This window comes from Cimex lectularius, unplaced genomic scaffold (genome assembly GCF_000648675.2).
Source record: "Cimex lectularius strain Harlan isolate CLEC.00 unplaced genomic scaffold, Clec_2.1 scaffold25, whole genome shotgun sequence".
Lineage (NCBI taxonomy): Eukaryota > Metazoa > Arthropoda > Insecta > Hemiptera > Cimicidae > Cimex > Cimex lectularius.
In genome coordinates, this window is record NW_019392633.1 from 2,255,589 (window position 1) to 2,282,980 (window position 27,392).

A 27,392-nucleotide genomic window follows, 5' to 3' on the forward strand; every position below is an offset into this window, starting at 1 on the left:
ACTTCCCAGGACCATTATCCAGAAGGCTTCATGGACTTCCTGTATTCCTATAAGTTGTAGCACGATGTTTATTGTACACCTCACAAAATCAAGCAGATATGTATGTACATATCTTGATACAAGTTAGTTTTTCCTCAATCTATTACAAGTTCTGTCCTATGCCATTTTCAACTTTCAATCCATTTCCAAGCATCAAAAACCTTTTCTGATTTTGGTGATTCAGAAAAGAAGTGTTCCAGATTAATGGTTCGGCTTGGTACAGATCAAGGAATTCCAAGCCTATGTTGGGCTAATCTATTTTTAACCAACAGGAACAATGTTATGTTGTTCTTTCATTAATACGTCTGTAATATATCATTGAAAAATAAATAGCAGTAAATACAAGTAAATATTACTGCTGATTGATGATTACACCTGATATAAGTACAGTACAGTTGAATCCCCAATGTATGGATGCTTTGAGTTCGGCTATTTCACGAACATTTGTGCACTTTGAAGAAGATAAGGAAACTGACAATTAGCCAAGAAAGGGAAGTACCAAATAACCGAGCACCCGTCCCCACTAGTCAGGATTTGGCAAACTTTTGCTCGGCATTCTGTGAATCCCGCATGTCTGGGGCTACCTTAAGAGAAATAATTTTAAAAAGCTGCCAATACAATATTAAAGGTTTCCAGGAAACTGTAAAAGTTGTAATAAGCATATAATTATTGAACATGAATTCTAAATATTTCTGTAAAATGCTGAGTACTCTTGATTGCTATTATTGTAAAATACGTTTTATTTTTTTAGAATTATGAGTTCTCACTTAAAAATGGAAGAAAAGATTTGATGTAATAACTTCTAAAAGTTTAAATAGCTAAGTACTTTGTTTATAAAATAATTAAATTTAATTTACATAAATAAATATACATTTTTGCAGAAATAAAGGTTTTTTTGTATTGTAATTTAAGAATATTAATTATATAAAATATAATGATATTTTAAATCACAGATAACAACACAAGGTCTTGGATTCGGTTCCAGCATTCTCTTGGAAATTTCTCATCCCTACTTGCAGATAGTTGAATGTAAAGCCCATTTATTTACTTTTGATGCTTGAAAATTTTTGTATTATAAAACGGTTATTTGAGTGTTCATATTTAAAATCCATAGAACTAGAAGTAACCAAATGAAAAAACTTTCAATTTTCAAAATGATTACCTCATGATCATATTAAAGAGTACCACCCTTATGCTTAAATCTTTAATATCCTATAATTCTGCGTATTTGTACACTATTAGCCACTATCTAAATATTTTTAAGTGTATGAAGAATGAAAGTCATTTTAAAAAAATCTTGTTTTCCCCATAAAATTTAAATAGCAATGCAAAGAACACATGATGTAGGTCAAGTTTTAAAAAAAATTAATGTGATTTTTCAAGGAAGCCTTTTGAAAATTTATTTTAATTAGCTGAAATTCCAAATTTATCAGGATGTCGAATTACCGATTTTATAAGTGGGCTAGGGTAGTTCCGATAAAACACAGGGATAATCTAGTTTCTTCTCAGTTTTCCGATTCACCAAGGTTCATTGCTTCGTATGAAAATGTGAGTACTTATGATTGTATTAGCGAAGGTGCACTATAACACGCATTCCCAACAGGATGAGAAAGTTAATATGTTTTCGCTCATGTCTCACGAGTATGCAAAGCAGTGGAGAGAAGAGAAAGATGCAACAAACAGAGTTGTACTTGAAACTCAGGACAGCGATTTTCTAATGAGGCGATACGTCATAAGGGGTTATCTTAACAGGAGGAAAGTACTTCAAACAAAACCAAGATTTATAATGAAACAGTAATTATCGCATGTTTTCTCCTTCTCCTCATTTCAGCATAATAAACATATCTGTTGCAACAGGTTTCAGAACATCCCTGCAAAAGTGAAGATGGCGAGTTCGACCAAATTAAAGAACAAAATGGAAGATACTTCGCAAATAAATGAGACTGCTGGGTCAGAAGGAGTGACTGGAACGTGTTCTGAAATTGGCGATTTGACGAAAGACGACAGTGTCAAAGCCATAGCATCAGGAACAGACATGAATGAAGAAGCAGGAGACCAACAAGATGCTGAAAACAAAGATGAAGAGTGTAAAAAATTATTTGTCATCTGCCAAAACTGCAGTAAAACTATTAAAGGAAAGGAAAGCACTGAACTGAATAAAACAGAGCCCATGGTTGAGAAAGGTGTCAAAAGGTGTGAAATGCGATTGAAAAATAAAGAAAAAACTATGTAAATAAAAAACTTTAAGAAAGAAACTATAGGTCTAATATCATTCAGCCCATAATTTACTCCATTAAAATCTGTTATGCTACGCTAATCATATATATAATTATCGCAATAAGTAATTGGTAATTTGTATTTTAATTTAATTAGGGTTGTAAGAAGTAAGATGTAATATTCAGGGTGTGTAATGAATTGCACCCTTTGAGAGCTATCCCCCATTCTGTACCTATAGCATGCCTGTGAGTCCTATTCAGGAAATTTGATTAGTAGACCTGGTTTCAATTGGATTTCTTCTACAGTTACATTACATATCCCACCTTCTGTGAGCAAATTGACGCCATTTGTTAGTAGGTGTGTTGTTGTTTCCTCTGCTTTCTTCCCGAATCTAAACGTGCCTTGTTTTTGCTTCTTTTGATGCTTTCTGTTGTTTCTTTCCTTTCAAAATTTGCTAGAAGGTTAGGATTGTGTATGTCCAACGAGTGAATTCCATTGTTTCCTCATTTTCCATTTTTCCTTTGTCTACGATCCTCATTGTTAGTGCAAAGAATCCTTATGCCACAAAAGGACTCAGGTCCTATCAGCAAGGCCCTCCACTCCCATACACTTCCTCCTCCGGGCAAATGTGGCACCACAGTGTGTAGTAGGTGTGTTGGTATCTCAACTTTTTCCAGAATTTGTGTCATATTAGATAATTCATATTAGGATAATATTAGTATATTAATCCATATATGTTTAGTAGTCATAATTGATCATATTAATTATTAATATTAGCATTAAATTGCATTTAAATCAGAGGAGCTGTCGTATACTGTCTATAGCCAGCACAAAAATGTGTTTTTAAGCTGTTTTCTGAGGGTCATACTTGGTATTAAAAGTAAACTATTGATAATTTAATTGTTAGTTTATTTCTACATTAGTTACAAAACAAGTACAAAACAAGAATGCTACGATTTTGACTTATGTTTGACCTTTGGGAAAGATTTGCATTCGCAGAAATCTTTCTGAATAACTTTGGGCTTAGAATTGTCATTGAACACAATTCCTGTATGAGGAGGAAACTTGACCGAGAGGCTCAGACCTCCTCTTGACAAGACAATGCTTTGTGTTTCTTCCTTTAGAATATTTTCAATGTTTCCTTTGGGAGTCTTCTTTCTTTTGGACACTGGCTTCGATTTCAACGGCTTTTTCCACATCTGGCCACGAAATTCAGGTTTATCAACTGCACACCTTGATACATACTAAAACAAAATTTATTTTACTAAAGTTGGTCTTGAAAAGTGAGAAAACGAAATTCAAATAAGCGGGAGACAATTTATTGCAATAATTTTGTTTTATTTAAAATTGAAAATTGTAATTACTTGTGATTCCCAGTCTGGAGGTGATTCTGCTCTCTTTGTCAACCTTGGTTTCGGAGGACTGAAAGGCATCCTTTCTTCAGGTGATGTCTAAAATGGCAAACATTTCTAAATTTATTTTATTGCCATTTAATATAGGTTTGATAATTGTTTCAAATGTTGCATGAAAATGCAGATTAATCACACAGCTTGTAGCTAGATGACTTTTATACACAGAATAGAACAATTTTGCAATAAATAATAAATTAAGAGGATTGGAATGTAATTAAAAGCAAGTTTAATTGCTGAGTGTATACGTCAATCACCACACATTAATAATGTGATATATTCATTTACCAGAGGTTTGGCAAATAACTTGATTTTGTCGAACAATCTTGTCATCTTTTTTTTTAAACTAAGTTTTGAGATTAAATAAACATCATACCTTGATTTTGTTTCTTTCTGGGCTGCAGGCAAAACACTTGTCCTTCCTCGTCTTTTTGTCCGTATGATCTTCCTCATCTACCGCAATCTCTGGCAATGTGTCCATGACCGACGTGTAAATGCCAACACGCTGCAAAAAACTGTTAAAACGGTTAGTTTCAAGGAGTCAGAACGAAAAAATCTGTTCTCACTTCGGTGGCGGTTCTTCCCAAAAGTGATCAACCCTCGTAGTGATCATTATGTTCGACAGGTGCTGGAGGAGTGTGAAATTGTCCGAAATTATTTGCGTACACCTCTCTGATTCTTTCTGTATTTTTTTCAATTTGCATGATACGTGTTCCCGGAATGGAGGTGGTGTCGTATCGATCGCAGGAAGAGCCGATTTTACCTAAAGCATAAATGCAATGAACGAAGTGTCTACTTATTAAATTTACAAAGATACATATAAACTTTAACCATATTAATTAGCAATTTAATAGCAAATAATTAATTACGCTTAATTTTGTGTTTATTCTACAATCAAATAAGAGGTATAAGCAAGTTATGACTTAATTCTGTTTATACCAAAATAAGTGTTGTACTTTAAAAAAAATTGAAATTAAATGAGGTATTTGGAAACAAAAACTGAACCACAGTGTAAAATCATAAAATAATTAGGAAAATAATCTGAATTGCGATTAAATAAGCTCTTGATTAGGGGTGAGAGAGTAAGCATAAGTTAAGACTCTCTGTTGTGGCAACTTTTTCTTTTTTTGCAAATTGTGGATGAAACAGGATTTCGGGTAATATTCGACCTTCTGCCTGTGCTGGATGTATCTCCTTTCTTGCCAGGGCCGAATAAGAAGATTTTCCCTTCGTGTCAACATATTCAGTGGAGAAAATCAACTGGCCCTTAGCAACATTTAAACAAAAGGAGGGCGGCAACGGCCAACGGGTAAAGTTCAAGCAAATAGCCGTCGCGGGGGAACTTTACAACTTACTTTTCAGTTAGACTTAACGAAGGAACGACCAGGTTGGTGATTTGGACCAAACTTTTTTGGTGATTCTACACTCCAAAATATCGGACACGTATCTGACACCGATTGTGAAGAGGCCCTGGTTTCGCAAACAGAAATGTTTAAATGTGTGGTTGGCATTCTCAACACGACACGCAAGAATGGCACAATTACACAGAAGACAAACACTTTGAGCCCTGAAGATGATCTCAATAAAGATCGAAACGTTGGCACGATAAAGAAAATGTTTTTCTGAAACCTACATCACACCAGACCGCATCTCACGATTTCTGAATAAAAATGTTTAAAGTTGAATTTTTCCGTTTTTTTAAATATTTTTATTTCGCCGTTCAACATGCGGAAATCAACTATGTGAATTTATCATTTTACAACATTTTTTATGTACATTGCAATAAAAATATAACAAAAGCTATCCAAAGTTCATTAATAACCAAAAAAGTTGGAAAAAAAAATATTTTTCAAGTAAACTAGGTCATAGTTTTTTTCCCCGTGAAACTAACATAAATTTTCGTATTTGCACCACTAGAGACCGTTAAATATACATTTTTGGTTGAATTTAAATTGATCTATATTTTTACCACTAAAATTTTTCCGATTTTTGAGAAGTCATTATCGGAATATCTGATTGAAAAGCTAGAATTCAAATACGGCTAAAAATATTTGAAAGAAGTGTGTGATGATTAGTGACCGCTAGTCGATGATTATTCAAAAATCGTGAGATGCGGTTTGGTGTGATGTACGTTCGGAAAAACATTTTCTTTATCGAGCCAATGTTTCGATCTTTATTGAGATCATCTTCAGGACCTGGGATTTACAAACATTGTTTAAATTTAACAAAAACATGTTTTTTCCACATCCTACACGTATTTGTTAAATTTAAACAATGTTTGTAAATCCCAGGCCCTGAAGTGACCTACATCTCACGATTTCTGAATAATCATTTGAAAGAAGAATAACGTAGCTTTTTACCGACGTGTGTACCATTCAAATATATGAAATATCTACTTAAGAAAATAACAAAATTATTTGTCAGAAATCAACTTTTTTTTCCTGTCCTACTTTGCTTACAGTGTTTATTAAAATATATATAAAAAAGTAGTATTTTGTTGATTTATCTTTTTAAATCATACCAAATTAGAATATTCTGCGCCTTAGAACATTTTTGTTTTCGTGTTACCAATAATAAAATTAATATACCAATTTTTTTTTATATCTAAATAACGATTTGTGATCATTTAATTAAATTTACATTATGCTTATAATTTTTATTAATATTTTAATTTAAATAGTAAAAATAAATAAATAAATAAATAAATAAATTCATTCAACAAAAATTATATTTGGTCCCTCCTGTTTCGAAATTAATGAATTTGAATTTTGTTGAGAATGTGGGGGAGTGTTTTGCTGATCAACGTCCATTACAACAAATTTCGAATAATGAATCGTTAGAGGTTTAAAAGAATATTAATTTTTGTTATATTAATTTAATTGTTGGTGAAGAAAAAAAAATGTTTTAGGGATAAGACGCATATTCTAATTTGTTGCGATTTTAAGATTTTTTGTGTGCATATTTTAGCAAACATGCTGTAAGCAAAGTAGGTCAGAAAAGTCATGACTCTAGCGTTATAAAGCCTTAAAACCTTTAGATACCGACTTTCGAGGAAATCTGTGTAAAATAATTTTTTAGCATAATTTCGACGACCCCTTTGCCTGACTGACATTCCTAGTACAAGTTCTCAAAATCTAGTAGATCGATTTTCATAGTTGATAATTTGTCTAAAAGAAATTGTCAAGTGCATTTTGTAACCGTATCAAATATTAAAATTGGACCATTATTTTCATAAAAAAGAGGTTAATATCTTTTAACGAGGGTTCGCAACAGCAGAGGTCATATCAACCCTCAGGGTGCCCATTTGTAAGTATGTCGTGTTCGAATGCAGGGCCGCTGGATTCGAACCCGGGACCTTTACCTCAGTGATGAGCGCCGTGTCAAAGACTAAACCTTGCGGCCACCGACGCCCCTAAGGTTAATATCTTACAAATAATTTTGTTATTTTGTGTGTTTTCTTATAGAAATATTTTATATATATAACTGGAACACACGTCGTTAAAAAGCTATGTTCCTCTTCTTTCAAATATTTTTAGCCGTGTTTGAATTACAGCTTTTCAATCAGATAGATCAGAGGTCCTAAAATCGATAAATGTAAATTCAAACAAAAATTTCTATTTACGGGTCTCTGGAGGTTCCTCATTGACGTGGTTCTAGATTTATAAAACCTGTAGATACAGACTTTCCCGGAAATCGGAGTAAATTAACTTTTTGACCGATAATTCGAAGACCTGACATCATTCCTAGTGAAAGCATGCATATTTCCCAAAAGCTAGCAGGCCGATTTTCATAGTTGATAATTTGTTTGAAAGAATTTGTCAAGTGCATTTTATAAGCGTATCAAATATTAAAAACGGACTATTATTTCTTTTTTAAAAAGAAGTTAATTTCCGACAAATAATTTTGTTTGTTTTTTAATAGAAATATTTTATATATTTTAATGGTACACACGTCGTTATACAGCTACATTCCTCTTCTTTCAAATGATCTATTTGGTTTTAAAATATTCATTAGCCGCTTCTGAATAATAGCTGTTTTAATCAGACATGCAGATAATGGACTTCTTAAAAATCGGAAAAATGTTAGGGGTAAAAAAATCGACAGATTGAAATCAACAGAAAAATTTATATTTAGGGGTCTCTAGGAGTGTCTCATTGTCGAGATTCTAGGGTTATAAAACCTTTAAATCGCGGAAATCGTTGTAAATTAATTTTTCGTCGATTAATGACTGACATCGTCAAGTGCAAGCTCAACATAATTTTTTTTAAACTATAGTGAACCGATTTTCATATTTGATCATTTATTTGACAAGGAAATTGTCAAGTGCATTTTATAACTGCATCAAACATTAAAATCGGATTTTTATTTCTATTAAAAAGAGGTTAATTTCTGACAAATAATTCAATTTCTTATGTAGACATTTTTATTCTTTAATGGTACCTACATAAGAAACCTATGTTAATAACGTCGTTAAAAACCTATTTTCCTTTTCTTTCAAATACAGTTAGCCGTTTGTTGGCTGTTCCAATAATGGAATTCTTAAAAATCGGAAAAATTTTAGTGGTAAAAAAATCGATAAATTTAAATTCAAACAAAAATATTTAGAGGTATCTAGCACTGCTAATACGAAAATTCATATTAATATTTTCATAAATCTTTAACCTAGTTTAGTCGAAAAATATTTGGTTTTTAGAAATTTTTTGGTTATTCGTAAACTTTTATAGCTTTTACCATATTTTTATTGCAATCTATAATAAATTAAAAAATGCTGTAAAATGATATATTCACACTGAGTGAGTAGAAATATATATGAATATATATATGAATATATATATAATGAATATAAAAAATATATTTTGCATTGTACAAATTCACTTTTTTCCACATCCTACGTGTATTTGTTAAATTTAAACAATGTTTGTAAATTCCAGGCCTGAAGATGATCTCAATAAAGATCGAAACGTTGGCACGATAAAGAAAATGTTTTTCTGAAACCTACATCACACCAGACCGCATCTCACGATTTTTGAATAATCTTCGACTAACGGACACTAATCACCACACATATTCGCATGGTTGATTTGAGCAAGTAGAACGGCGAAATAAAAATATTAAAAACCGAAAATTTCAACTCAAAAAAATTATTCACAAGAAATGGCGTATACTTGTCCGATATTTTTGAGTGTAGAATACCCAAAAAAGTTTGATCAAAATCCGTGACACCCCCTTGTGAGACTATTTAAAAATAAATATTTTTTATTCTCGTGTAATAAGGAACTTTGAGATGTTCAAACTTATATAAATTGTAATAACATTATTTTTGTGTAATTAATATTATTTTTGTATGTAGTTGTGGGTTGTGGGGTGGTGCGGACTGCGCCCTGCGGTGCGGTGGCGTTTGTCGGCTCGGTGGCGCCTCGTCCCGGCTCGTCCGTCAACCAGCCGCCCGTCCGTCTAATGGTCGTCCCGGCGAGGGGTGTGTGTCTCTCCTCCGTTCGGACTCTCTCTCCGACCCGTGCCGAAACCCGAGCAAAGCCCGTTTCTATGCCTCTCCTCGGAATATGTCCAGTCTGAAAATCGGTAAGGCTCTGAAAAAATACCCGGCGGCCGACTCACGGCCGGCCCACGTCTTGGAACGTTTCTCATCTATCGCCGGACTCGCCCCGAGCTTTCCGCTCGACGTTCGTACATCATCGAAGAAAACGGGCCGAGTCCGTCCAATTCTCTGTTTTTTTTACCCTCTAGTTTTTTTGTTTTGTTTTTTCTTTTACGAGTTTTAGTCGTTTCTTGTCTTATTTCTGCATCTTCTCGGATGTGAGAAGCACCTTTCAAAAGTCGGGTTTCACCCACCTCCCGATTAACCTATTTACTACACAATTCTGTAATGTTCAGATTTCGCTGTTCAAACCGAACCGCTTCCTCTCACAGAGAACACAAATTTTCTTAGCTGTAGTTGAAGTTTGTTTTGCATGCTTAAAACGTTGACTGCCGAAGAAGAGACGATTGTTTGCACACCTAGTTTTATGCACTAGTGGTTGATTTGACGAGGATAACCCGACATATTTTTTTAAAATGTTTTTTTAGATAAGGGCATTGCAGATAAACTGTTTTTTGTTTTGAATGTGCTTTTATTTTATCTTTGATTTATATCTTTTGTTTGACTCTTGCTCTAACTTTCTCTTTTTTGAACTGAATATCACACTTTATTGTATGCGATTGATGCTCTGACACATTGGATTTATTCAAACCTACAAATGTCCAGAAATTTTTCAGCAATTTAATAAATTTACCTTGGAGAAAAAACAGATATTTTAATAGTAGAAATCATTTCATCTAGTCATCTAAATTGCTCTCTCCCCAGATGAACACAGACCTAACAAATAAATTCATTAAATATTTAATAATACTCACTGACTCAGCAGTATCTGTGTATTTATACACTCAAAGAAAAAAAAGACACTTGTATTTATTTGTTTATTTTCAATAAAAATTAGGTATAAAGATTAATAATTCATTATTTTAGAGATCGTTGGATGAGGTCTTGTGTGATGTAGGTTTAGAAAAACATTTTCTTTATCATGCCAATGTTTCAATCTTTATTGACATTATCTGGGATTTATAAACATTGTTTAAATTATATACATACATGTAATATGTGAATATGAATTTATACAATGATGTACACAATATAGAAATTTTAGGTTTAATCAAAGTATTTATACTCATACATAACGTTTTCTGTGTAGATGTGTCACTGTTGTGTTGTGTTAAGAGTGTTAGTGAGATATTATTGTTATTTTGTTTGTTTATGTATGTACATATACATACACTCAACACGGCACACATCAGTGACACATCTGCACAGAAAACACACTTTGAGTGAGTACAAATACTTCGATTAAACCTGAAATCTGTATTGTGTACATCATTGTATTTAACAAAATAACAATAATATCTCACTAACACTCTTAACACAACACAACAGTGACACATCTACACAGAAAACGCTATGTATGAGTATAAATACATATTCACATCTTATATGTGTTTGAAAAATTTAAACAATGTTTATAAATCCCATGCTCTGAAGATGATCTCAATAGAGATCGAAACATTGGCTCGATAAAGAAAATGTTTTTACAAACCTGCATCACACCAGAGCATCTCACGATCTCTAAATAATCATTAATTAACGGTCACGAAATACTACACATTAATAATTGACATAAAACAAAAAACTATTAATAACTTGCAGTTTACCTTTATAGAGTGTGTACTAATCTTTTACACACTTTTGATTAAAAATAAAGAAAATCAGTTCAATTTAATCCTTTCCAGAACTAACGCAATGAGTGAGTTTATTGTTTTTGTAAATTTTTTTCTTTGATGAAAAATTTGACTAAAAAAAATGTTCTTCGTAAAAGCATAGTTTTAAGTTGAGAAGATCTCACCCCGGCTTTGGCCAACAATAGAAGAAGCATCTGTTAAATAGCCCAATTTCTGGGTGTACCTCTGTACATGACAGTCTTCAATGGTTTAGTGCTATTGGAAGTCTCAATCGAAGAGAAGGTAGTGGTGGACCGCAATGAATGACAGAGTCAATTGTTTTATCACTCTAACCACACTACAGAACCTTTATTTTGCGTCTTTCTTGTAAGATAATCAACTCCAAACGGTCTGTAATGTATGTGTGAGCTCTAAAACAATCATCAGAATGCTTCGTGAGAATAGCTTAGTCTCCTGATATCCCATGTCAGGTTTCGAGTAGAAAGGTGACTTCACAAATCAGCATCTTGAACAAGGGGTGGCTGTCCTCTTCACAGAATAGTGTCAGTTTGGTTTGTTGCAATTGTATGACTGGAACTGAGAACATTTTGCTTCATGTGACATGCATACAGACTTTGGAAGACAGTTATGGTATGGGGTGGAATCAACAGAATGTATAAACTGCACTAAGATACATTGATGAAGTTCTTCTGGGAGGTATGGTCCCATTCACTCCATTTACTGGGGACAACTTGGTGTTCATTCATATAGCTTGTCTCCATTACTTGGAGGATGTAGGGATTACCACAATCAGTTAACCAACACGTTCTCCTGACATGGAACCCTTAGAACTCTTATGGGACATGATAAATAGAATGGTTAGACCGCTTCCAACAAGCATTAAACAGCTTCAAACCGCTCTTGTTGAAGAGAGATATTCTCTTTTACAATATAAAGTCCGATTGCTTATTTACTCGATGCCTAGAAGGCTTTAGGCCTTTGTGAGGCCAAAATTGAATATTTTCATTAAAATTAATTTCTTTTGATCTCGTTTAATTTGGTTTACATTAAAATATTTATGCTGTAATTAATATAATGATAAAAATACATATAGTTTGAAATAAACAACAAAATATGAGTGTCCAATTTTTTTTGTGTATTTATCCATACATGCTCAGTTTTTCATGTGTGAAGTTAATGTCTGAACAATTAACTGAACTAAATGCACTGTTATATCTAACGGAAGTATTTGGCCTGAGACCTGGGACCTCAGTTTTCTCCTGTCAACTGACAGTCCATTCAGGTAATCGTTAAATCACCTCAGTTGAATAGAAAATTACTAGAAAACTTATTATTTTGCTCTGCTTTTCATTTTTCCTGGAAGCTGAAGCACTGCCAAAAAGCAAAACGCTAATTTTATTGTCACCCATGCTACACTCATTTCATGGCAATATAGAAAACTGTAAATAGGGAAAAATAGATGAATTGGACACAAACTGAGCTGTTACTACACAAGATCAGTTCTGTTCTGGATTCAGACACATTGACAAAAAATTATTGTTCATGGGGATTTTATGACTTATTGAAAAATGATTGGCAGCATTAATGTACCTTTATTAGTTTTGAGCTAGGATTTCCCACCAGCTGTGATTTTTGTTAAATAAATTCCTCGACATAGATTAGCTTAAATAATTAATATTTGAGAATAAAACAAATTTTTTGCCAGTAATATTTTTTACAAAAGAAAATATTCCATGTGCTCATTTTTCTCTGTGATTGAGTGTATGTGGGAACAGATCAAAGTTACATCAAGAAATGCTAATGGAGTCTGATTATGAGAATCGGTTACATAACAAGAGAATTTTTTATGCTTTGAATGGAGCAATAGAAATGGTTGTTAGTTGGATTTCAGACCGAAAGCAATAGTTCATATAGTTATCATAAAAAGTAGTGTTTTTTTTTTTAACATTAAGCCGTGTTTTTTAACATTTAAAATTATAGTCTGCATGTGCGTCATTTATAATAGTTCTTTAACTGAAGCCGAGTCTAAAAATGGGACATGGTCCGTTTCGCTGAGTTTTTAACAATTAAGAATAAATAAAATTATCACCACCTCAGCAAAACTAAACCGTTCCATTTTTTGATCTGACCTCATAGCACTCTACTTTGAAAAAAAAAACACTTTTTACCAAAGAAAAAAAACTGCTGATAGCTTTTAAACATATTTCATTTGAAACAATGAACTGGTAAGGGAAAACATTATAATTTTAACTTAAATTATTTTTTATGTTTAAATATGAATATCAAACAACGGTTTGTGATAAGGTTCAATTTATTAAAGTTTAAAACAAGAAATTTTTATTTTAGTTTTTCTGTAGAGTTTTTATGTGTGAAGCATTAGTATAATTTGTGTAAATTAGATAATGTTAATGTCTGGAATTATCAGTTAAGATAATTTATTGTGGTTTCTTACATCGCTTTCTTTCGATTTGTTATAACTCGTGTTAAATTGAATAAATTGAGTATTTTCGATTGTTATCTTATTAAATATATAAATGATTAGTTCTTCAATAAGTAATTATAAATGAAAGGTATGCTGTAAAAATAAATGAAAAATACAACACAAACAAACTACATTAGGAAATTCATATTTTTCAAATGACAGGGCAGCTTTCACACATTCTTCTCCATTCAGTTCCAAATTGTCAAGAGAAAGCTAGAGATGAGTCTACTACAAATATTGACATTTATTTTAGAAAAATAGAAAAACGGGGGTCAAAAATTGTTGTAGCGTTATTGAAAGTGAAGGGCACACATTGAGTTGAGGCGATTCGTACCTGTGAAATGTTGGAGTCTAGATCTCTCGTCACCAACAGGGAATCTTCTGCCACTTGGCAAGGGAAAACAAATCCAATTCGCCCGCCACCACACCACATGGCTGCTGTACGACCACAGGGTATGTACAAAAAAAGACAAAGTTCAAACGTCGGTATAAACTAAAATGGCAAGTTTGATTGTAAATGATGTTAGCTTCTCCAAAGCAATTGCCTTTTTTTTAAAAAAAAAAAAAAAACAAGCCCTGCTTTTTTAAGTTATCTTTTATTTATTTTTGCATATCTGCCTTTTTAGCACAAATTAGTGATCATGTCAGAGAGGGAAAGTGATGAATCGTTCCATCCTTTTTTTCTCTAATCCTTCTGCCTATTTCTTTCAATAATTTACTGCTTAATAAATAACTACACAAGGCCAATGTTATTCATTGACATCCACTTGCTTATAATTTTGTATAGGACTAATTACACAGGGGATTGTGTGTGTAAATGTTATTATATCATCATCGCTCAAAGCTATGTACAAGTTATTCTATAAATTATAAACGCATACATTATAAATATATGGCAAAAATTAACTGTATAAAAAATCCGTCCATACTGTTTGATGTTTACCTTGGAGAATGACTCAACTGAATGTTTTGAAAAACAAAATACCATATCAGGCCAAATTGTATGGCATGCTGTTGACGATGAAAAAAAAATTGCTTTATATTCATTTCTTATCTGTCAATATCGTTGTCAGCTACTTTTATAAAATTGTACATTTTATACCCGTGGAGGAGATAAACCAAAATTGATATGTGTCCTTAGATCACCAAAAAAATATAAAAAGGCCTAACTTTAAATTATTCTCAGTGGCAAGAAGCGAATGTAAATATTGAATGATTTGAATAAATAATGTGACACGATTCCACCCCTCATCAAAATAGGGTTTATTTTGACCTAGAAGAAACATGAAAGTTTTATGTGTTGTATGACGGCATTCTGAAATGGGGCAATTGATTATTTGAAACGAGGCTTGACAGATCTTGCTAAAATCATCAGTCTCAAGTACTTTTCCAAACCATAGAACAAGGCACTTCTCATTTTTTTTCCTTTATAATTTATTACAATTTGCACACTATTAATTCTTGAATGAGATTTGTTATACTATTTTATACGTTCAGAACATACTTTCAGGATTGATACTGGGTTTCTTATTAGGTTATTATTATATTATTTTATATTTACTCACAGATGAAGATGAACTTAATAAGTAACCCAGTTCTAGAAATAATACAAGTTAAATGTTTCCTATCCCACAAATTTTAACAAACAAGTTAATCGAAAAGATTTGGTATATGTGTTGATAAATTATGTCCCCCCTAAACAAATAAAATAGAATGGACGATATCAGCAATAGTGAATTTTACTTGACGGTTTGGTAAAACTTGCTTCCTTGTATAACATTTTTTCAATCTTTAAATTCATTTTCTCTTCCTCTTCGCATTCGTATGCATGTGTGTATTTATGTAAGCTTGGAGGTTTGTATTGTTTGTACCAGAGGCCATAAAGCGATGGTTGATTTATATAAGCTCCAATTTACATATGCATATACATCATACACACATATACAGGGTTGAGTCTAACACTTCTCACAGCCCACCGACAACTCCGTTTTTTTACTGGTGGGCAAAAATCACCCATCCCGGATGTTGTCAGTCCGGGGTCAGACCTCGTCTTGTATGTCCAGAGGTTGGGCTCCAGGGGTTATCAACAGCCTAGGTTCAGCCCCCAACGCAATCAGTTCCTAAGATCCCCATTCATGTTCAATCTTAAATACATTCTTTCTTATTTACGTACCATTCTCTCAGGGTAGTAAATCAATATTCCTCCATCACCCTTTCAGTGATTTTTTAACTTTGTTTAAATTTATTTGTGCGAAGGCAGTTTATTTAAAATTTTCCTGAATTTTTAAAAAAAATATATATACGCAATCATTTGTACTTTAAACAAACAAAAAAAAAACAATACTAGTACAGAATCTTTAAAATGATATTTTAAATTGTTCATGTTTTATTAATATTCTTTTCAGTGGATTTTATATAAAATGTATGAAAATGTGCCCATTGCTCAATACAGATGATGCACTTAGACTTAATTGCGTTCTCATGGTGATGTAATTAGCAAGTCAATTTTGATTATCTAACGGTTTTTGAAGGCTCTATTATTTATTTATCATTCATCTTCACTTCTCCTTCAAGGACAGAACTAGAGAACGTTAAGTCATTTCAGATTTGTTTTTATAATTTTTTTATGATGAAGAGTTAATGTTAAACTGAAATATATAGGGTTTGGAAAAGTGTAATTAATCCCTTCTATGTCTAAATATTCTCTTCCAGGCTAACAACCGAGAGTTAATTTTATCTTCTGTTAAAAATGATTTAATATGAGAATTCAGTTTATAATAGATATTTTACAAAAACTAGTCTGATTTGAGTTTAAAATAAATACATGTTACATACACAGTTTTATTAATAGTGTTTTATTACAAATTTAATACTGTTAAAAAGGTAATAATCACATGTGTCATTTCCTTTGATAAGCTTTGTCAGTTTAGTGATATATTTCGCAATCAGAGTCCACTCCTGCAATTAAGATGGACTTGCATTCATTCGATCTTAATCTTAAGAATTTTTTTTCTTTTGACAGTACGTAACGATCTGATGCACACCTTGCTTTGCAATTTGCTGATATTTATTACATTTAATTGCATATATAAAACTGAAAGGAAATTGTATTTTTAAATACAAAATGCAAATTATTAAAATTTAAAGGCATTTGTCTAATCTTGATTTGCTGTTACAAGATTTATATCAATTCAATAAATTCAATGTATGTATTGAATATCATTTTGCATGAGTTAGCATTAATTTGCTCAAAATAAATCAATAAATAGCTAAAGCTGCTCTGCTGAGAAATGTTTTTCTTTTAAATTCAGTAATAAACAACATCCGAGTAGTTAAACATGTCATAATAACTTGTCCTTGTCGGGACCAACTTTGACAGGTAAAATTTTTGTTCACTCCTCTTAAGAGTTTTTCACTTGTTATATTTCAAGATTAGATAAGGTAAGGGATAAAGAATAGATTAATTGTTTGTGCCGTGAGTTGCATGGAAGGTTTCCTGTTAAACCTTAAGTGTGCTACTTTTAATTTTGATGTGGAATTTATTTCTTGTGTGGCTGGGTATTTTGTATATAATTATTAAAAGAATTATATAAGGATGAAACGTGATCTGTATGTTTCAATGAACGTTCCCAGGGAAATCCAGCCAGGAAGATGGCTGTTACGTCGTTGCAAAGTACGACTACGCTGCACTCGGTCCTGAGGAGTTAGATTTAAGGAAAAATGAACGTTACCTTCTTCTCGATGATTCCAAACATTGGTGGAGGGTCCAGAACTCGAGAAATAATTCTGGCTACGTTCCGAGCAACTATGTTAAAAAAGAGAAGCATTCTTTGATAGACAGGTATATCGCAGAATTTGTTTAAGTTTAAGTCAAAACCAACATTGATTTAGCATGCTCCCTTTCAGCATCAAGAGGAAAGTGAAGAAAAGCGGGAGTGGGAGCGGCTCCAAGACGCTTCCGAGCAGCAACATGTCGTGCAGGGCAATGGAATCACCGACAATGGCCCGTAGGTTGCCTGCAGACCCTTCTGAGGTCATTGGGATGGCCACAGTCAAATATAATTACCAGGCACAGCAGCCGGATGAACTTTCATTAATCAAAGGCACAAGGATACTTATATTAGAAAAGAGCAATGATGGGTAAATATGTGTTTCTTTTTCATTTTTCTTTCTTCTCGAGCAGGAGTCAGAAACGTGGAAATTGGCAAGTTCAAAATGTTTTTGATTGGTCGCTTTGTAGTTTTTGAAATTTGGCTATTCATTTTTTTTCCTCATATCTGGTGCTGAATTTTATATACGGAACACTTTACAGATGGTGGCGGGGGCAGAGTGGGATGACAGCTGGCTGGTTTCCTTCTAACTACACCCAAGAAGAAGCCGATTCTGATGATGCACTTCACACTTACGCCATGGCTGAGAATGTACTCGACATCGTCGTTGCACTTTACTCATTTTCTTCTACAAACGACCAGGAACTGTCTTTTGACAAAGGTGACAGACTTGAAATCATCGACAGGCCACAGGCCGATCCAGAGTGGTACAAAGCCAGAAACAGCCATGGCCAGACCGGTCTCATTCCCAGAAATTATGTTCAGGTTTGCATAAAAAAAAATGAACAGAGATTATATTTTAATTTCAAATACTGTTATGCAAATTCTTTGTGCTTGCAGGAGTTGAGTGAATATTTAACGCAACCCCTTAGAGAGGGATCAGGAGTTGCAGGCAGTATTTCTGCAGAGAAACCTCACCTAGTTGGAAAAGAATGGTATTATGGAAACATCTCCAGAGCACAGTGTGATGCGATACTCAATCAAAGTGGAAATGATGGAGACTTTTTGATCAGGGATTCTGAAACCAATGTAAGTTTTTTAGGTACCAGCAACATTCGTCCCATAAATTTATGTTTTTCTTGCTTAGATGGGTGACTATTCAGTATCGTTAAAAGCACCAGGGAGAAACAAGCATTTTCGGGTGCACGTCGATGGAGCTCTTTACTGTATAGGTCAAAGGAAGTTCCACACTCTCGACCAACTAGTGGACCACTACCAGAGGGCACCAATCTACACAAACAAGCAGGGCGAAAAGCTCTACTTGGTCAGACCCCTACCGAGGGCTAACAACAATTAAAGGGGAACTGTGGCATATAGTAGAACAACACAGTCATCAGTCGGCCAAAACATTGCTTTTACCTGGGTTGAGAAGCCAAATTCAATCTGGCCTTCTTGATTTCAACAATTGAAAAATCCTTCTGATTGTCAAATCGGTCTGTTTTTATTTGAACACTACATGCTTCTTTTGTTTATGCTCTCAAATATAGTGTAAGCGTTTATTTACAAAAGCAGAGATTAATTTACTACACTAGGCATAAGAATCGTTTTATATATATAATAAACAAAAATCAATGTGACAATATCTACATTTAGAAAGGACTTTCATTTTGGTAGTTTTTATGTATGTGTTACATTGCTTTGTTTTGTTTTGCTGTTTAATAAGTCAATTTTAATGATCAATTGAATTTATTAATCACTACAATTGATGAATACAATCTCTTTTGAGATATTACATTCTAGTCGTCTCATAAAGGAAAGGAAGACCCTTTTCATCCATACAGAAGTGTTGAAAAAACTTTCCTTTTTGTTGTTATTTTTTTACAAGTGAAAATTTTATTTATTAACTGTTCTTTTTTTTCTAACTATTTTAGTTTGTTTATTGCATAAATCATAACACACTCGTCTTATCCAACCATAGGCATTCGATGGGAAGTCCAGTTTGTTTTATCTCCAATTTGCATTTATGTTTGCTCTAAAAATAAGTCTGTCTAGCTGTATGGAAACAGAGTTGTGTCACGGGCTGAATCAAACCAAAGGATTCGAATGTGATATGCACTGACCGGGTTCGGCCGAGTCATTTTTGATACTTAGGAAAAATGTAAAATAAAAGTTTTAAAAAAAAAATAAAAAAGAGAGAAGGTCAAGGATTTCTTTTGTAATTTTTTATGAGGCCTGTTCCAGGCATAAATGTAATTTATATAGACAAGATATTTAAAATATATATAAATATATTTTTTGTAGTCCCAAAATTATTTTGTGTGTCGTGTTGTGTCAAAACAGTGGTTTTTCCTTCATTAATTAACTGTTTTTTGCTTTGCCGAGTTTATTTATTTATTTATGTTTTTTTTTTATCATCCTATTGCTCAATTTTTTAAAAGCTGATATATTTTTGCATCATTCCAACATTTTAATACTTTTTACGCTAGTGAGGTTAAGAAAATGTATTGCCCTTCTTCATTCTGTAAGATTAGGCTTTTTGAACTGGAAATTTAGACTGAGACAAAAACAACGAATTCACAGACCAAAATTTTTCTAGAGATTTAGGGATTCAAAATGTATTTTGAAAGTTTGAAGATGAACTGACCCTTAGATTGAAATCAAAAGCGGGGAAGGATCTTTTATTTATTGGCCAGGATTTCAATTTTAAATTTGGAAAAGTTGGTTTTGTTTCTAAGAACTTGCTGAATACCAAAATGCCTCATGATAGACTTGACTTGTTTTTTTTTTCTTTTTCTTGCTGCGAGAATAATTTTATCAACTTTATAATTTATAATTTTATCAATTCATTCACTTAAGAATAATGAGTTAGAATCCTGTCACTTTCTAACTTTATTTGTGCAAATCTTTCAATATTTCATTTCTTACCCCTGAGAATAATTTAAAAGTAGACCTTTTTTTATTTTTGGGGGATCTAAGGAGAAATAATAGTTTTACTATTTTATAAAATCTGCAGCTTGGTCATTGACATGCCACTCTTTCATTTAAGGTAAAGGTCCGACATCTCACAAATGGACTTTTTTCCCCTCAAAACACCTGCTCCCCGAGGGTTCATATATGTAATTGAAATACCATTGTAAAAAAAAGAATGAAACAGTTATAAAATATTTGTCTTCCTCAATGAGTGTGAATTAATTTTGAATCTACCTAAATGATATCACAAGTCATGCGCTTAATTTTAAGTTGTAAAAAACATTGGGATATTGACAGGGTGAATGTTTAATTTTAATTAAAAAAATAAAATCTTAGGCTGCTAATGTTCTTAAAGCTGTCTTCACAGATTGAGAAACAAGGCAATATATTTTTTGAACTTTTGACATTTATATCAAATACATTAAAAATTATCTAAAGTAATCTTTCTATTCGTTGTAGTACCAAATGTTCAAGTCATAGTTGATAGCTCTCTTTAAAATTATATAAAAATATACAGATCTTTTTTTTTACTTTAGTATTAGGTTTGACCAGAATGAATCAAAATAGTTCATATTGTTTTAAAGTACAAAAAGTCTAAAACCATTGAGATGTATACTTATTCTACATATCACTAATTTCATCTTGTGTTTTAAATATTGACCTACTTTTAATTCTTTTTAAATTAATAATCCAACGCTGTATTAACAAGTTTGAAAAATGCTTTCGATAAATTTAAAAAAAAATTAAAAAGCCTTTTTACTATTAAATGGAAAAAATTGCTTCAAGTGTATACAAGATCTAAAACTATTTTAAACATAAGAAGCAAAAAGTAAAATTATAGAATATAGTAAAGGTGTGTATAATGAATTAGTGTTTAATTAAATAATTACATTATTATGTGTAGATAATTAAATGTGTGTACTTTCCAAAGGATGTCATAAGATTGGTGTATTTGTTGCTTTCTTTTCCTATTGAAAGTCAAAAGGCAGTATATAAATGGTAAAATTGAATTTTGTATATATTTAAGAAATTGAATGCATAGCGGCAATTCTGTGCAGTAGGATATAAGGATGTACGAGATAATTGTGATGTACTATTTTCCTTTTTATTATCGTTCCAATTGGGTAAGAGTGGGAGGAACTAGCACGTTCTGTTTTGAGACAAGCACACAAGTAAACGTACTCCCTCTCCGTTTCGACGATTCAAATTCCCCTTGAATCGTTGAATTTGTGTTTTTTATCATTATCTTCACTTAATCATAAATTCAATGTGATTTCTGTATCAGTTGTATTCTTTAAAAAACATATGTATTCATAAAATTAGTGTTCTTCGATATTAAAGAAAATAAAAGTATTGGAATATTAAACGAGAAATTCATAACCTTTTTGTTCGTACCAATTTTTTTTTTTTCAACGAGATTTTTTCTTATTTATATACTTTATTTTTTTGTCTTTGTTCGCTACTTTTATTATTTTTTCTATCTTACCAGACTAATTATTGATAATTTAGGAAAACGTACAAAATTGAATCACTCTTACTATTGGGTTTTTTGTTTATTATTGGTTTTGTTACATATGTGTAGCTAATATAATTTGACAAGTAGAATATTTATTATCGGCAGAATAGTTTTTCTATGAAACCCTGATTTTTTTTTTTTTAATATTTAAATTACAGCGTATCAATGTCAATTGTGTCTTGTTTGAACATTTCAACATCTGCCTGGCTGTCTGCATGTATCATCTTTGTCTTAGGGTTAGGCTAAAAAAAAAGCAATTAAAAAAAGTTCAAACCGATTCAAGAATGATTGTCAAGAATTTGTAATTACCTTTGGATGCATGAGGATGAATGGAAGTTCGGCTGTTAATTCCCCGTTTAATGCTCCGAGGTATAGTTTCACTTTTACAGCATAAGAAACTATTATTCCAAAGCAGTCCTTTTGATCAGGCGACGCCAAGCTGCAAATAATAAATGGTTTAAACATACAACAAAATTTAAAAACTGCACACTTTATACCAATTGTTCCATTGTACATTAAAATTTTTCTAGTTTATCTAGTTATTAATCCTAATTATTAATGGACTTTTTCTAGTTGACTGCTTATTGATTATTGTCAAATTAGTTTAAAATATTAATGTTATGCAAAGTACAGGGTGATTTTATGTAATTTTGGATTTGCAGCTGAACCAATAAAGTAAAATAAAAACAAAATGACAGTCCAACTGCCTGCTGCTGCTGATGGATACTAGGAAATGGGTTTTTATTCCCCTTCTGGTTTATTGCCCTTTATTAAGTGCTAAGTTCAGTACAATTAGCTTGTGGGGCAACACTGCGGAAAGAGCACATGGTGAGGGTGGAGAAAAGTCAAGCGGGCAGAAGAAAGTGCGTTTGATCTTGTAGCGTTAAAATAAATAAATTGTTTTACAAACGAGTAGTGCGTTACTCAAACTATATCTACCCACAAGCTTGATCCTTCTTCTGAAGGATGTTCTCGCCAAGCAAATCTTGGCCATAATTGTAGTCAACAAATTAAACCCTTTTGATGGTACCACTAGAAGACTGGACCTTGACCAAGGTGAACCGCTTTATTAGTTCTGGTTCACCACCTGTGCACGCTAAGCAAATCACGACCAACCAAGCGATTGTCTTTCATCGGCCAAGATTGCTTAGTGTATATGCGCCTTAAGGAGTGCTGTCATTGACCAATGATACAATCCCATTCCATGGGTTTTCTTTGTATCCCGGGCCTTGCCTCCATTGAGCAGTTCTTCGCAACTGAAGATGATATGGGTGGCTGTTTCTTCCTCTTCATTGCATAACCTACAAATGGGGTCTTCATTGAATATACCCATGTTGTGTAGTTATTTTCTCATATGCCAGTGACTTGTCCTATTACTTCTATGAATTTATCCCTTTCTAACTGTTGCACTGAGTTTGCCAGTCTTGGTGAGGAGATGGTTTACTGCGTCTAACGCCCCTAGAGTTTATCCACTTCTCCTTTTGTCTTTTTTGATCCATCTGAGAAGGAGGATTCTATGTTTGCTTTTGCCACCTCAAGAATAGGTTCAGGGTGTTGCAGATCCTCCTATGGCCGGTGTGCCTTTTTGCTACCCAAAATTTCTTTGTGTCCTGGTACCCAAGATTCACCAGGTTGTGTTGTCCCAGGTTATGGAGATTTTGGATGCATTCACTGTCTAATTTTGATGTGATTTTTGTCCATGCTAATGCTTTAATGACTGCTTGGCTATCCAATCTTATAAAATTCTATTATCAGTATAACCTCTTTTAAGATTTTCTAAGGCACAAACTGGCATGTATTTCAGCTTGAAAGTCAGAGGTGTACTCTCTAATGAGTTTGATTGCTTATGTTTTGGGTTTGAACAGAAAATATCTGGATACTGCCTGTTGTCAGGTTGTAACAGATGAGGGATTAGGACTTTACAATTATTCTCAAAAAGCTTAACAGCTATGATGGGAATCCAAAACAACTGAGGAAAAGACAAGACCTTAACCATTCGGCCTCACAGTTTCCCGATTCTGTGATTGAATCATAGAATTATTGATGTGCCATTCTTCTCCAAATCTATAAGAACAGACTTTCTTTTAAAACAACTACATAGATAATTTTGTCATTCCTAAACTTCTGGTAAACTGTTTTCTGATGTAAAGTTTCTAATGAAATTTGTTTAAGTTTTTCTAATTTATGAAAGTTTGACAAGAATATAAAGCTAAAATTATATACAGTGTTGATGAGGCTAAGTTGGTATCCTGTCGTTTCAGTTGTCCATCCAATGCTATTCCTCTTCGGTCTCTATTGTTTGTCAGCTCAGGGAACAAATAAATTACTTTCTGCATTGAAGAACCTGGCTGTAAAGGACACCCTTCACTACAAAAATTTTAAAAAAAAATTAAAAATACAAATTCACATTAACAATATGTATTGTTTAGTACTCAGTTTCAACAGAGGCAATTGTAGTGCGATATTGCCCATTTTGGAAAAGCATGACATCAACGCCCTGTTGAATCATTGCCTTGATTTTCTTCACCACCTTATTACTGTTATTCCTTATACATATGTTAGCAGCAATCTTTTCTCCATGGTTGTACACCTACAATTGATGCGTTTTTACAAATCGGGCTAATTTTTATATATTTTTCTTATTACCTGTTTGTCCAAAACAACCTCGAGCTCCAGCTCTCCGGGACTGAGCATAAAGTCCTTTCTGACAACAGTACAAGGCTGTCGTCCAACCTTGGACGGCGCAAATTGAATTTTCCTTATTCCAAGTGAGATTGTGCTCCTTCTATGCGATCTATCTGTCTCGTGATCCCCGATGAACACCTTGACGAAGTATTGCACGCCACATGGCTCTCCCTGGTCCTCAGGCCCTGGCTGTATTGTTATTGAAGCTGGAGCATTTTGTGGGATTTGAAACGAGAACGGGAAAGCATTCGAGCCTAGCTTCTTTAAAAGTCTTTCCTGTAAAAAAGAAAAATAGATTTAGTAGAAAGCTTAAACATAAAAATTAAGCAAGTTGATTTAATATTACTTATTGGGTCCATCTTTAATCATGGGTTTGTTGAATTTCTCAGTAAATTCAGACCCAATAAGTAACCCAGTGATGGTTCAACATCAGTTCACCGATGTATGAACTTTAATTTAAAGTGTTTTTAAAAACTAAAAAAAAATCAATCATTGTTTCACCTGAAGCTTTGTCAAGTTGTTTTCTCTTTTTTCCGGTGGTGGATATATTTGTTCTGAACATAGGTAGAGGTCTTTTTGGAAGTTAAGGCCCATGACTTCGTCTTCCTCCCGGCCATACCGGAAGCTACAGACTATCTGTCCAAATAGCTTTCTGTCTGTTACATAGCACGAGTCGAGAAGTATGACACCATCTTAAATTTAATTGACTACATTAACGCTTAGAAATATCGCACTGTCTGCTTAGAAGGTGACATATTAAACAAAAAAATTATTTAAATTTTTTATAAGATAACTTTTAGAAAATTTATGATTTAAATTGTGACAAATAGTAAGTAGATTAATTACATTAATTATATTAATAAGATTAATTATATGGTTTTTCTTCTATTTAGGATGGGCGGTCGCATTGGGTAAGAGGAAAATTTTGAATTTGACTATTGAACTATTGACAAATAGTTTTTCTCTTACCAAACTGGCTGCACATCCCACAAGCAAAAAGCAAAAAACAATGCAAATAAGGCTTAAATTTATTAAATTGATATCAAATACTTCCAAGGTTCTTATAATATTTCATTAAATGAACAACAAAAAAATAAATCGATCAATTTTAACCAATTTTATTTTACAAATGTTATTGTTCTTCATTATTATCTATAGATTCACTCTTTAGATTAACTTTTGAACAAAAAAAATATATAATAAAAAATGTTACATGCAATCAACTTTTATTTGCTAAGGTATTCAGACTGCGCAGTTAATTGAAGATAATTTCATACCGACGGGTTCAACTGCTGAAATGTGATCCACAAAATCCCTTTTTCCAAGGTACACAGTGACTTTTCCGTTGGGGGAGATTTTCTTGAAAACTTTGAAATTCACGACCATTTTTAAGAATCACTTTTAGACTTAGAGTCAAATGATCACGTGCAATGGGACACGTTCGTATATATGAAGACATTGTGAGGCTTCTTAAACCAATTACCGAGAAAAGTGGATTAATATTGGCTTCGCATGAGGCAACTTGGCCTATTGTGAGACATTTGAGGTTCAGTTTAATCCACTTATTGACAGGCAGAAATTATTGCCCACTTTTAACCAAAAGAAATCTACAAACCAAATTATTCAATTCTAATCCGTCTACTAATAAAATTTAATAGTGTATTGATACAAGTAATGTTTGAAAATATTATCTCAACCTTTCCTACTATAAGAGAGAAAAAAATTTATTTCTAATATTAATAGAAAAAAGAAAACATAAAATTTAAAAAAAATTACTTTTAGCTCTAGTCCTGCTCCCAATAAAGAAGCCATTGCAAGAAAAATATTTTTTAGTTACAGGTATTAACTCCAGCTTCTTTTCTTATTCAATTTAGGTAACATACAAAAAATATCTTGTATACACAAAATAAATAATTTTGTAAAATTTTTGTATTTATTATAGCATTTTCATTATTTTCATAAATGATCCAGTTGTATATAATTGCAAATATTAAAATGAAATTCTACAAATAAAATTGTGTTAATTAAGCTAATTAAACAGTTAAATAATAAATTAAATAAAAATATATACATATCTTGTAAACAACCTTTTGATAGAGAAACTGAAACTCTGAGTAGAAAATTAAACTTTTGAAACTAAGGAATTTTTTAAGGATACTTATAAAGATTCAATTTTGGATGAATGGTTATAAACTAAGAGTAATCTTGTTTTCAATTTAACATAATTTTAGCCCAAGTTCTTTAGGGCTGCTCAAATTTGAACCAGGATCTTCCAGTGATGTCGGTCTCACCGATGCAGCCACTCATTACCTAAATTAATACATATATTAAAATTCAGGATATAAATCAAATTTGCAAATCAAATTTTTTTTGTAGTATATGCAATTTGATTTTTTCGATGAATTTCTTTTTTTATTTTTCATTCAACACTATTCTGCTCTGCTATAGAGAAATGCAGTACTTATTATTTTGTTAATGTTGAGAAATTGAGCTTTTTTCATGCTGAATGACTTCAGTTAAGTTGTCAAAAATTTTTTGGCCTAGGACTCTACCATCACTTTTTTTATCCTGAAACCTTTTTTTAAATTATAATTTATGTTTTACTTATCGTTCATTTTTGTGTTTTTTTAATAAAAAAGGCTTTAACATCACATACATTTTTTTCCAAAGCAATAATAGAAATGTATACATAAAGAAACATGTCAATTAATTTACATTTTCTTTGTTCAACACAAAGATCTATGACACGAGATCACGTCTCCCCACGAATGGAATGTTTATAGAAAGGCGTTTTCATGGCATAAAACCTGTGGACAACGTTAGTGGCACAAGAATTAATTTTGTCTAGTAATGCAAGCACTTTTTTTATAAGATGTGGTAAAATACTTTTTTTACTAGTATTTTCTGCAAAATGTTTTAAGCTATGTACAATATGACAATATTTTTTAAATATTTCTGTACCAATTTATGCCAATTTTATCATTTTTTCAATAAGAAACGTACATCAGAATACATTG

The 27,392-nt window shown here is 32.5% G+C and overlaps 4 protein-coding genes across 9 annotated transcripts; 2 read left to right on the forward strand and 2 right to left on the reverse strand.

The window, feature by feature from the left end:
- The first annotated feature begins 1,341 nt into the window (after nucleotides 1–1,341).
- On the forward strand, nucleotides 1,342–2,294 carry LOC106668702. The gene is made up of 3 exons (XM_014397677.2): nucleotides 1,342–1,587; nucleotides 1,643–1,833; nucleotides 1,897–2,294. The coding sequence occupies exons 1-3, from the start codon at nucleotides 1,474–1,476 to the stop codon at nucleotides 2,270–2,272; spliced, it is 681 nt and encodes a 226-aa protein (XP_014253163.1). The 5' UTR covers nucleotides 1,342–1,473; the 3' UTR covers nucleotides 2,273–2,294.
- An 850-nt stretch (nucleotides 2,295–3,144) lies between these two features.
- On the reverse strand, nucleotides 3,145–4,997 carry LOC106668762. The gene is made up of 5 exons (XM_014397817.2): nucleotides 4,835–4,997; nucleotides 4,232–4,428; nucleotides 4,042–4,180; nucleotides 3,621–3,707; nucleotides 3,145–3,500 (listed from the first exon to the last, which is right to left on the reverse strand). The coding sequence occupies exons 1-5, from the start codon at nucleotides 4,904–4,906 to the stop codon at nucleotides 3,207–3,209; spliced, it is 789 nt and encodes a 262-aa protein (XP_014253303.1). The 5' UTR covers nucleotides 4,907–4,997; the 3' UTR covers nucleotides 3,145–3,206.
- Nucleotides 4,998–9,094: 4,097 nt separating this feature from the next.
- LOC106668760 (cytoplasmic protein NCK1) lies at nucleotides 9,095–19,395 on the forward strand. 5 transcript variants are annotated; one of them, XM_014397810.2, is made up of 7 exons: nucleotides 9,095–9,245; nucleotides 13,688–13,887; nucleotides 17,068–17,275; nucleotides 17,326–17,574; nucleotides 17,747–18,029; nucleotides 18,105–18,293; nucleotides 18,352–19,395. In XM_014397810.2, exons 2-7 carry the CDS (start codon nucleotides 13,776–13,778, stop codon nucleotides 18,559–18,561), a joined length of 1,251 nt encoding a protein of 416 aa, XP_014253296.1. In that variant the 5' UTR covers nucleotides 9,095–9,245; nucleotides 13,688–13,775; the 3' UTR covers nucleotides 18,562–19,395. The 5 variants fall into 5 exon arrangements, with proteins under 5 accessions (XP_014253296.1, XP_014253294.1, XP_014253297.1 ...); XM_014397808.2 differs by having other exon boundaries at nucleotides 13,723–13,887; XM_014397811.2 differs by having other exon boundaries at nucleotides 13,723–13,887; nucleotides 17,341–17,574.
- A 2,313-nt stretch (nucleotides 19,396–21,708) lies between these two features.
- Nucleotides 21,709–25,803, reverse strand: LOC106668761 (arrestin homolog). Of its 2 annotated transcripts, none has more exons than XM_014397815.2 (7): nucleotides 25,653–25,803; nucleotides 24,877–25,067; nucleotides 24,337–24,651; nucleotides 24,123–24,280; nucleotides 23,914–24,057; nucleotides 22,000–22,129; nucleotides 21,709–21,932 (listed from the first exon to the last, which is right to left on the reverse strand). In XM_014397815.2, exons 1-7 carry the CDS (start codon nucleotides 25,759–25,761, stop codon nucleotides 21,843–21,845), a joined length of 1,137 nt encoding a protein of 378 aa, XP_014253301.1. In that variant the 5' UTR covers nucleotides 25,762–25,803; the 3' UTR covers nucleotides 21,709–21,842. The 2 variants fall into 2 exon arrangements, with proteins under 2 accessions (XP_014253301.1, XP_014253302.1); XM_014397816.2 differs by lacking the exon at nucleotides 25,653–25,803 and adding an exon at nucleotides 25,345–25,454.
- Nucleotides 25,804–27,392: the final 1,589 nt, after the last annotated feature.

Coding starts and splice junctions, on each gene's coding strand:
- LOC106668702 (XM_014397677.2), top strand. CDS start 1,474: ATGTCGAATTACCGATTTTATAAGTGGGCTAGGGTAGTTCCGATAAAA. Junction 1,588..1,642: donor TCATTGCTTCGTATGAAAAT/GTGAGTACTTAT, acceptor CATTCCCAACAG/GATGAGAAAGTTAATATGTT. Junction 1,834..1,896: donor CCAAGATTTATAATGAAACA/GTAATTATCGCA, acceptor CTGTTGCAACAG/GTTTCAGAACATCCCTGCAA.
- LOC106668762 (XM_014397817.2), bottom strand. CDS start 4,906: ATGTTGACACGAAGGGAAAATCTTCTTATTCGGCCCTGGCAAGAAAGG. Junction 4,429..4,834: donor ACATCCAGCACAGGCAGAAG/GTCGAATATTAC, acceptor TTTATGCTTTAG/GTAAAATCGGCTCTTCCTGC. Junction 4,181..4,231: donor TGGGAAGAACCGCCACCGAA/GTGAGAACAGAT, acceptor CCGTTTTAACAG/TTTTTTGCAGCGTGTTGGCA.
- LOC106668760 (XM_014397810.2), top strand. CDS start 13,776: ATGTTGGAGTCTAGATCTCTCGTCACCAACAGGGAATCTTCTGCCACT. Junction 17,575..17,746: donor TTAGAAAAGAGCAATGATGG/GTAAATATGTGT, acceptor AACACTTTACAG/ATGGTGGCGGGGGCAGAGTG. Junction 18,030..18,104: donor TTCCCAGAAATTATGTTCAG/GTTTGCATAAAA, acceptor TTGTGCTTGCAG/GAGTTGAGTGAATATTTAAC.
- LOC106668761 (XM_014397815.2), bottom strand. CDS start 25,761: ATGGTCGTGAATTTCAAAGTTTTCAAGAAAATCTCCCCCAACGGAAAA. Junction 25,068..25,652: donor TTCAGCAGTTGAACCCGTCG/GTATGAAATTAT, acceptor ATTAAATTTAAG/ATGGTGTCATACTTCTCGAC. Junction 21,933..21,999: donor TCATCCTCATGCATCCAAAG/GTAATTACAAAT, acceptor CTTTTTTTTTAG/CCTAACCCTAAGACAAAGAT.